Below are 11,173 nucleotides of genomic sequence, written 5' to 3'. Positions count from 1 at the left end.
TTTGAAATCCCTGTATCCTCTAAGGTTTGTCGTAAATACAGTGTATAGTTAAGAAGTGGTCAAAGGCGACATAGCTAAGCTAACCAGATACATGCTGTCTGGTTTGCTGCTGCACTCTTAATCTTCTTACTTAACAGAGCATTATGATATTCAATTAAGTGAATTGCTTTTAGCACATTCAGAGCCTGATAAAAATAACTAAATACCCATACTGCACGAGAGAGAAATGAAATAAAGGCAGATTAATCGCTTTATTAGGGTCAGGAGGTGAACATGCACCTCCACTGGTATCAAAATATTATATTTGCTATGGTATGCTTATTGCATCACATTAAGGGGCTGCAAACATCTATTTAATTAGTCACAGATCAACTCAATAACACATTCATTGACTATATGACAGTTATTAACAGATTCCCAAGAGCACTCTCCTTTTAATGTCTGTTACATTCTTTTTGCATATCTTTTTATTATAAATTAAAACCAGCAAATACATTACTTAAAAAAAAGAAAAAGAAAAAAGAAAATAGGAAAAAGAAAAGGAAAAAAGAAAAAAAGTAAAAAGAAAAAAGAAAAAAGAAAAAAGAAAAAGAAAAAAGAAAAAAAAAATTGTAGCTTGGAATTTTTTTAAATAATAAATATGCATAATTTTGCAGAAATTCCTAAGAAATATATATTCTCCACTAATACATAATACTTTCATTTTATTATGCAGTATGTACATCTTTATCACAGTTCAAGGAACATTTTCAATAATCAAGGAATAAATTTACTTATTCTAAAAATATATAATGAAAAATTGTATGTTCATAATGAGAATACTGTTGCTCTCAAAAAGGCACAGTCTACAAATAAACGATGATTAAAGTTTCCCACATAAGCCAATTTAATCCACTAAAATTGCGCATAAACATAACATAAAAAACATAAAATATAAGTACAAGTGATGAGCAAAAGCCATGGCTAGAACAGACTTAAAAGGAATTTCTTTAAGGCATCAATCAGAACTAAACCTGATTAAGAATTTAATTGGCTTGATTACTGACAGCAAGAAAGCATATGTTACTACCTACTCACAGTAAAAGGGCTATAGAGGCTTCAGGACAGCTGAATGGGCGAGATGTTTAAAAGACTAAAAGGAGTGTTTTCCAGAACAAAATTATCACCTGAGCAATCAGACAGTGAAAATGAAGGCATTCCTCCACCATCCAAGCTGTCTACAGACCAGGTATAGTGTATTGTTTATAGACTCAGTAATATAACCTTTTGGTTGGGGAGTATTTATATTTAAACAGATTTACTTAAGAGCATATTGATCATCATTTTGCAAAAGCAAATAAATGCCTTTATTCCTCTCTTCTTTCCCACCTCTTCTTTATGAAGAAAGATTTCCTCCTTTAACAAATCACTTGTCAAATAGAACTATCCTAACAATGCAAACAGGGAATTAGAAGCATTATTATGATCACTTTTGTTGTGCTGCTGTATTCCTCTTCACTTTGTTCCCTGAAGACAGAAAATGTCAGTATATGTATTCTGAATAGTGGAGTGGGATACAAGTGCACATCAGCCTGCTTTTCAACTGTTCTGTGAAAGATAAAGTAATTTAGTAACTTTCTTTAAAATATATATTTCATTTGGCTTGCTTTTACTAATATAATTCAATTTGAAAAATACAGCAAGTCATTTTAGTCTACAGTCTACAATTTTTTAGCAGTTATTTGCTATAAAAATTAACTCATTCTTTTCATATCAATTAATGGAATATTTTTAAAAAAGCAGAATACTCTTCCTTTTTTACCTTTGAAATATCTTATATTTTTAAATCTTCTACCAATAATGTCAGTAAGTGTTTTGAGTATTTGTGTTGTTTCTTTTGTTTGTTTTATTTCTCTTATCTTGACATAATTACAACTTCACAAGCAAAATGCTAACAATTTAGGGTTAAACCAAATAGTTAGGACTGTGAGACCGATTATTTAGTATCAATCTGAGCTATTAATCTGAATTCAGGCTTTACAGTTGCATACATTAAAAAAAAAGTCATTACAAGGCTAAATTTAATTAAGTGCCTTTAAAACGTTTGCAGTAGTCTAGCATATACAACGGCTGACTTAAATTCTATGAGCCTAAATTTACACATACATACGTTCCAAAAATTTTATCTTATCAAAAGAAACATTGATAAGTTTGAATTATTTCTTAGAACTTGCATTTTTCTGAAGCTCATAGTTTTGTACAGCCTCAACAAGAGATGCAGTTTAATCCAACTGCAACTCAAATTTCATTTCTGATTGTTATAAACATAGAAAAAACAATTTTTTGAGCAGGCAAGTCCGCATTGCCATCACCTCAAAATGGCATAATTGTATTATAGAATGGTTTGAGTTGGAAGTGGTCTTAAGGATCATCTACTTTCAAATCCCATTCTATTAGATCAGGCTGCCCAGGGCCCCATTCAACTTTGTCTTGAACATGTCTATGGATGGGATATCCACAGCTTCTCTGGGCAGTCTGTGCAACTGCTTTACCACTCTCAACATGAAGAATTCCTTCTTAATTCTAATCTAAATCTATCCTCCTTTAGTTCAAAGACATTCATCATCATGATTTTCCATTCTTCAGTCACAAAAGACTTTCTCGGCCATGAATATAGAGCAAACCAGTTTTTAGAAGCTGTGTAAAAAGCATTAGCAGTTCACAGAAAACTAAAGAAAAGAAGCTGTGGAATGATGAACTCTGGTAAGTGAAAATCCAGTGAAGAATTTAAAACACAGGGGAAACACAGAAGTGTTGAAATTCACCAGAATTAGATGAATAATTTCCACTATTTTATAATTGCGGTGAAAAATTCTTTTGTTACATTTGTTTATCATGGTCTAATTATTTAGGGATACATTAATGAGCAATGCACTTAGTGGAGGGACCAAAGCATCAGGAAAACTGATACAGAACTGCACTAAATTAAGGAAAAATTTCTGATGGAAAATGAAATAGACCTAATACTTCTAAAGCATTTCATTTCAAAATTTCAAAGAGCTGCAGGGAAAATTGCAAAGGTGACAGTGAATCAGCTATGAAGGTCCTGGAAAGCAAAAGTTCTCACTTATGAGGAAAAAAAGAACAAACACAAATGCCTGCAATTCTGGAAGGTTATTCCACATTCTACTTCCTTACAATGCATCGTATGGCATTACTCACGAAAAGAAAAAGTGACTGAATATCTTTTGGGTCACTATGAGTATTGTTCTTCACATCAACTGCTTTTGTGTCAATAAAAGATTTTCTTGAAAGAGGAAAAATCCCGAATTTGAACAGCTGAACACTGTTGTAGGAAAGAAACATAAATCCAGATTTCCCTAGAGATGTGGATTACTCTTTTCATCAGAATGATTCCATACATCAGTGCAACACCCAAATGGTACTATTAAAATGATACTGCTAAAATATGGATAGACAAGTGAATGAGGTAAAGATTAGGACATTTCTGTTTGTGAAAATATATCCTCTAGAGAGAAAAGGAGACAGGTACATAACATCTGGTAGCTGTAAAGCATTATACTCACACTGATATTTTAATTTTTGCAGATAAATGTATTGTTTTGGGAAGATAAGAGAAGGAAGTGCAGGAAGCCCTCAAATCTCCTGAATTCAAATAATTTTCCATGCTCTTACAGTACCCAGTATCTTTATTATTACTATTATTAACTAGCATGATGAACAACAGGCAAATACATTTGGTCTGGGATAGTAAATGCTCATGAGATTGATTAGCACTGCGCTGTAATATAGTACTGTGAGTGTATAAAAATCCCTGTGCACTTCTCATTCCCATCCCTCAGACCAATGTCAACACTAATTAAAAGCAAGGTACATGGCATATATTAATTTAAGGATGAAACTAACTCGTGAGTGGCAGTACTGAACAAGCTAGCCTTGACAATGTTAAAGAGGCTCTGGGACCGGCAGCAGAATTCCAGACTGCATAACTGAGGATGTGCAGCACATGTGAAGAGATCAATTTTTGGTTTCAGCATCCAAATCCTTTTGTGAACCTAGCTGGAAATTCTGGTCCAAGAACACACACAGCACCCAGGAAAACAGCTCAGTATGTGTTAAACTTGGTTAGCCAAATTGCTAGCAACTGCTTCAAACTTCAAACCATACTTATCATTCTCAGCAATGACCATCTAGTTTCTAATTCTGTTTATTTTCTTAAGGGTGAAAATACAAAAAAAGATGACCCCCAGAAAACTGAGGCCAATAAGAAGGCAGAGCCTTCACCAAAGGAACAAGGTCAGTAAAACATTTATGAGTGCTCCAAGATTATCTGGAAAAAAATGTATGTATAGTGTATGCAACTGTAAAAAATTTTTTTCCTCTTAAAAGTTCTGAGGAGCTGGCCTGGTTTTTCATTTCTGGAAAAATTAAGAACTCTGAATTCTCACTGACTTCTAGCCAGTGACTTGCTGCAGGAATACCAGCACTATTCAACCACCATAAAAAGGCAACAAACTTTTCAAGCTTTTCACAAACTCCATTGGCTTGTCCATTTTTATCAGTCAATCTAACAAAACCTATTTTCTATTACTGTAAGCCTGATTTCTTCTTAGGAATTCTTAAAATAAAGACATTTACTGGATTAAGTAAGAAAACTCCATATTTCAATGCATCATCATACATATAAAAAAATAAAAAATAGAAAAACACTAGCCGACATGATATTCAAATCTACTGAGGAACATGATTAATTGAGCTGTTATTCTACAAACAGAAGAATTCAATGCTATTAAAGATGATTTGCTATCACAAGATTTTCAGGTCTGGATTAAAGAGCTAAGGGCAGTAATAGTGAATAATTATTTCCCTGAACAGCTGGTTGCTGGGAGCGATGACAGGTGGCTATAGCTTTCTGCTCCTTCATATACATATTTATTTATTTATTTTAATAGGCATACCTTATATCAGAGTACCATAGCTCTGAAAGAAAAAAATAAAACAAAAAAAACAACCACACAGAATGAATACTGCACAGCTACCAAAATTAAGTGTAAGGATGGGTAAAGCAATAAACATTCATTGACCATGATCCCCACATCTGCAGCACCTTTTTCCATTCTCCAGTAGCAAAGGAAAGCATAGAATCTACGTTTTTTTTACTACCTCATCCTTTTTCTTTCTGAGGACAATTCAGGTTCCTTTCAGTGAACTTTCCACTTTCTTTCCATAAGTTATCTTTCTAAGTGAAGAACACTTAGAAAACTGGTATGGGAAACTGGTATGATCACTTCTTGCACTTCATATAACTGTAGCTGGTGTCTCAATCCCTTTCCTCCTATCATGAAACTTTAAACAAAATCCATTGAATGTAATTATCCTATTATAAAATATTGTATTAGTAAATCAATGATTAAAAAATCTGAATGAATTAACTGTAACTGTAAGCCACTGTAAAATCAAGTCAGAATTTACGTGTTTCTCTAGCAACATTAAGTCACAGATGTTATTCCATGGCAGAATGAAATATGGTTAAAGAAAATTCTTCAATCCAAAATCTGATCTAGTTTTATATTGTTAAGAAAATTCATGAATCTATATTTCAAGGTACAAATTACTACTTCTTTACCCTTCTAAAATGAAAAATATGAGAAGCGATGGCACAGAAACAATTGCTTCACTAATTAATGTAGGACAGTGTAGCAGTTAGCAGTGCAGATACTTGTCTGCATGTTTTTAAAATCCATAGTTCACTGGAAGTTTAAAAGTCCTATTTTCAAACAACCAGAAGAGAGCTTCTCTTTTGCATATGGGTATTAACAAGTTAGATAGACAATGGATGTACAGTCCAAAGCACTTGCACAGGCACCACACTGGATAAGGAACTCCATCTCAGGGAAGAAAAGTGAGGCAGTTCATGCCAAGGCTGCTGCAATAAATAAAGTCTCCTGCAATACTTAGTAATCTTTGTAACAAGTCTGAAATCCCATACTCAGCTGTTAGAAGAAGAAAATAAATAATATCTGTGGAGAAGCAAATGACAAGAGACTAGACACAGCATTTTGTGATGTATGTATGTATTTGGACAGAATTTTAAAAAGTACAGCCATAGCTCAGCCAAAACTATTTAATCACAGAATCACAGAATCACAGAATGTCCAGGGTTGGAAGGGACCTCAAGGATCATGAATCTCCAACCCCCTTGCACATGCAGGGCCACTAAAAAGAGACCAGTTAAGGTGAGGAATTAAAACTAGACAGAGAAAAGGTTTTATGAGATCTCTAAGTAGTTCCTCTGGTTTAATCAACATGAAACAGATCAGTAAAACCTCTAATCACAAGCTCTTTGTGCAGCTCCACCATCCTGAAATACAAACCAACATCCTGAGGAGAGCTCATCTTCACCCCCTTCTTTTCACATGCCCAAAAGCAGCCATCACCTTCTCCCTTCCTCCTAGCACTTCACAAGGCAGCATGATGTCCCCTGCACTCAGGAGGCATAAGTGGTTGAAATTTGGCCATTCACATCTCTCAGCAGCATATCTTACTTTTGGCTTCATTGCTGGCAGCTCATTGCCTCCTCTTCAGTTGCCTGCTCTCACTAATTGCTTTGTGATAACTCCTGCATAATTAGCTCATTCTGTAATTCACTGTGCTAAGTGGATTTATTTCATAATGGATTCATTTTTTATTTTTTCCCTGTATTACTGTATGTACTCAACAAAATATGATTCACCTACTTAGAGATTATCTATGATATTGAATTCAAGTGCTATAATTTCTTCGCATACTTATCACCTTCCATAACTGATTGGCTATACAAATGCTTCACCTGTTTTATACACTGTTTTTCAATATCTCTGCTGATGGTTACACTATTTAAAAAGTCATGTGCAGTCTCCACCTGCTAGCATGTCTGTTTTATCATCCGCCATAGTCCTGATAACAACCGTATGATTCTTCCCAATCCGTTCTTTTTCTTTCCCTTTCTCTAAGCTCTTCTTATCATACATAAAGCTCTTCTAGAGTCTGTTCTCCTTTCATTTATCTTCTCACTTTTCCCTCTGTAGAAACTGCTCTACTCATTTCCAATACCCTGTCTTTCAGCCTTCCTACCTCTACTAAAATAGCAGGTCTCTCAAAGATTTTGTCCAGATTCATAGCCATATTTATGAAGCTTTAACTAAAGCCCAAGTTGTCATATCTTTATTCTTGACAAAGCCTGAGTGAGAAAGCCAGTTTAAAGCTATCATAGATATTTCTATATATGACTTAATTGCACATCTGGATCATAAAGTAGACATAGCATCCTATTTAGGAGACTATCATGAAAATTTTTGAAGATATTTAGCCTTTTTAGAGACGAGATGCTTTGGAAAATACATATAAAATGTTATATACCAACTTTCAAGTGAAATGCAAGTGCCATGTTATAGTGTCAATAGGAATTTGATACTTTTGTTAGACTCAGAAAATGTATATTTCAAGTGAGAAGTCCAGGTAGAATAAAAAATGAATAAATTAATACAAATTTAATTGTCATCTCTTAAAGGCCTATCACCTACAAGTCAGGACAGCTTTAAAGGAATTTTAATCCGTTCCAGATTCTCTTCCAAAAAGTACACTTAGATATTCAATGAATATTCACTTTCCCACTAAAAAAAGGGGAAGATCTCCTTGAGAGCAGCCGTGCAGAGAAGGACTTGGGGGTCTTGGTAGACAAGAAGCTGGACATGAGCCAGCAGTGTGCGCTTGCAGCTTAGAAGGCCAACTGTGTTCTGGGTTGCATTAAAAAAGGAGTGGCCAGCAGGGAGAGGGAGGCAATCATTCCCCTCTACTCAGCTCTTGTGAGGCCCCATCTGGAGTACTGCACACAGCCCTGGGACCCCCAGTACAGGAAGGATGTGGAGCTCTTGGAGCGGGTCCAGAGAAGGGCCACTAAGATGACCAGAGGGCTAGAGCAACTCTCCTGTGAAGAAAAGTTGAGGGAACTGGGCTTGTTTAGCTTGGAGAAGAGGAGGCTCTGGAGAGACCTCATTGTGGCCTTCCAGTACTTGAAGAGAGCATATAAACAGGAGGGGGAATGGCTGTTTACAAGGGTGGATAGTGGTAGGACAAGGGAGAATGGTCTGAAACTGAGACAAAGAAGGTTTAGGTTAGATATTAGGAGGAATTTTTTTTTTCATACAGGGGGTGGTGACACACTAGAACAGGTTGCCCAAAGAGGTTGTGGATGCCCCATTCCTGGAGGCATTCAAGGCCAGACTGGATGTGGCTCTGGGCAGCCTCGTCTGGTGATTGGTGATCCTGCACATAGCAGGGGGGTAGAAACTAGATGATCATTGTGGTCCTTTTCAACCCAGGTAATTGTATGATTCTATGATTCTAAGAGAAATGTTTGGCTAAACAAATAAAAACAGCAGAAGATGCTGATAGCTGCCACTTCTTGTGTGCTAGCCTAGATGTTGTGGAGACTCTTTCCTAATAAAGCAGTTCAAAATTAAATTTCTCATATTCCAGTGCCCTAAATCTGGACTAGAGGGATGGGAGTGGAAATTTAGTAACCTTTCTAATTGCTGGGTCACTGTGCATAAATTAACTCAAAACCTCTGAAGACTGAGAAGTCAATACAACACAGAGGCTGGATCTAACCTAGGAATTACTTGAAATACTAACCTAACCTTGTAGGAGGGAAGAAGAACTGTGATTTCAGGAAATATTTACATCAAAACATTTTTTAGGAGCTAAAACCTGCTCTTGGCCTGGTATGAATTTGGCTTTTAAGCTATTTTGCAAAACCCGGCCCCTAGAACATCAAAATCCAGGGTATTTCAAAAAACAAAGATTAAATACAGCATTTTGATATAACACACTGCAACTCAATAAGCCAAACCTGCCAATGTAAATGCTTCTATGAAATAATCTTATTCCTTGTCTTCTGATCCCTTATACTCTTCACTGGCACACAGTCAACTGACAACTATTATTCTGATAGAATGTATTTTTTCAAGATTATCCAGAACTTGAATATGTTTAATCAGCTTGCTTCCACTCCTGCTGATGCGAAGCTTTTTAATTCCTTTCAGATATCCATTTTTCATGTGAATGACAGGTCTAAAAGCTGGGAAAACAAACTCATCTTCTTTAAATGATCCTTCTTTTTGTTGTTATTAACATGCAAAATAAGCTTTTAGAATATTATAGTTAGCCATTGAAGATGAGATTTGTATTAGAAGTTACTGTGAAACTTCTTACTGTTTTGCTTCAAGACCTCTGGTTTCTAAACCATTTTATCTTGCACAGAGCATTCGTTCCAAAAGTTTTACTTGGAAAATTACATGTATTTTGTAATGTCAGTAATGAATTTTATCTCTTTCTTCCATAGGTTTCCCTTCTATTTAAGTTTCTAGGCATTTTGATTACCCTATAGCTACATTTTTCAAGTATTCATGGACATAGATCCATTTCTGAGAGCCAGGGACAATCAGGGAAATTACTATGAAAAATTTAACCCAGGAATTTTGTAGATCAGTTCTCTTATTTCCCACTCTACTACTTCAAATACAAAATCATTCTTTATGCCTGCTATTTGAGAAAATCTTCTCTATATATGATAACATTTAAAAGCATTTTTGAGACTTTTAACCATAGTAATGTTTTCAAAAAGAAGGAAGGACAAAAATTACCGATTTTAACTGCCAAGAATTTTGTTTCTAAGGAATATGTCACAAAGATAGTGAAAAAGCAGACTCCTCTACCATTATCCATGATGCCTCCTGTTAATAGTCTCTAGTCATGTCTTTATGCAGTGTTTCAAACAATGACTAACCTCAAGTATTTCCATGTATTATTAAAATTGCCGATAGTGTTCCTTGTCTATTAAATAAAGTAGTCTTACTACATGAATACAGATACCAAATCATGTAAGGTTTTCAAGCCGACATTAAATCTATATAGTCAAAGAACAAAGATAAGAGGATTTCAGGACTTTTTCCTTTAGTGACAATGTTAAAGATTCTTTAAACAAAGAATGACAACATTTAGACTCATAATAAACATCAGAAATATGCACAAATGTTGCAAGCGTATTACATATATAGCATGATAACTAAACCTATAGCATGTAGTGTGTTGTAAACATCAGTACATTTTAAAATATCCACATTTTTGTTAAAATCACTAAAAATTTGGTCATAGAAGATTGTAAATGACAATGTATTTAATTAATACAAAGTTGCCTTCTTTTCCATCCTTCCATCCTGCTGCTGTTTGCATGGGAAGAGTGGGACTCAAATAGAAGTAAATAGCATGCTTGTTCAGACAATCTGTTCAGCTCCTCTGTCCCCATATTAGTCTTAGGAAGGAATTAGAGGAAGTAATTTTCCCAGCAAGCCTGGAGAGTTTGTAATTTCCCTTTGTAGGTCTACGGCCTTTGAAGAACTACAAGAGTAGGGCTGAGAACTAGAAAAAATGACGAATTAGCATACAGTGATTGACTATGTACTTCTGTATACTAAATATTTACTGTTTAAGGAAATAAATTTGTATACACACTCTACTGTTTGAAGGATCATTGTAACCCTCATGGCCACAAGTTGACATATATCCATGGGGTTTTAGAGTCCTTTGTTCTCATTGTTATTGTCTGAAGAGAAGTCTTCAACTCCTCCCTGGGGCTTGGCTCATAACAGAGATTTTTCATTGCACAAATACTTAAGTATGCTCAAGAATAAACGATCTAGAAGAGCCAAAAATGATTATAGTGAGAGTAATGATTCTGCAGTTCTGTGTCCTGGCACTGGCAAATCTCCCTGTGCCCCTGTGGAAAAAGACGTGTGTGAGTTTGGAAGTAAAAATCAAATTAATTTGGAAAAACTGTAAAGACACACTATCCAAAACAGTGATCTAAAAAGTGAATGTAAAAACTGCTTTGTAAAAGCAAGAACAAGGGAGCTGTGAGGCCTGGTCTAGTGTTTGGCAGCCCTGCCCATGGCAAGGGGTTGGAACTAGATGACCTTTATGGTCCCTTCCAACCTAAGCTATTCTATGATTCTATGACATCAATGGGCTTCATGCCTGTCCTCCTTAACTCTCATCACAGTGGCAGCTTTAGCTTCCTCCACTGTTCCAGGAAACTGTTACAGGAAATAATTAAAAAAAAAATCAATCCCCTTTC

General features: G+C 35.4%; 1 protein-coding gene across 1 annotated transcript in view; it reads left to right on the top strand.

Moving 5' to 3' along the window:
• The first annotated feature begins 1,120 nt into the window (after positions 1-1,120).
• CNGB3 (cyclic nucleotide gated channel subunit beta 3) overlaps positions 1,121-11,173 on the top strand; it is a 60,428-nt gene continuing 50,375 nt past the window's right edge. The window contains exons 1-2 of the mRNA XM_031552890.2: positions 1,121-1,228; positions 4,221-4,296. Coding sequence (XP_031408750.2) covers positions 1,121-1,228; positions 4,221-4,296 — 184 coding nt within the window. The remainder of the gene's footprint in view (positions 1,229-4,220; positions 4,297-11,173) is intronic.

Source organism: Meleagris gallopavo, chromosome 3 (genome assembly GCF_905368555.1).
Source record: "Meleagris gallopavo chromosome 3, MGAL_WU_HG_1.1, whole genome shotgun sequence".
NCBI lineage: Eukaryota > Metazoa > Chordata > Aves > Galliformes > Phasianidae > Meleagris > Meleagris gallopavo.
This window is presented reverse-complemented; position numbering and strand designations above follow the sequence as displayed.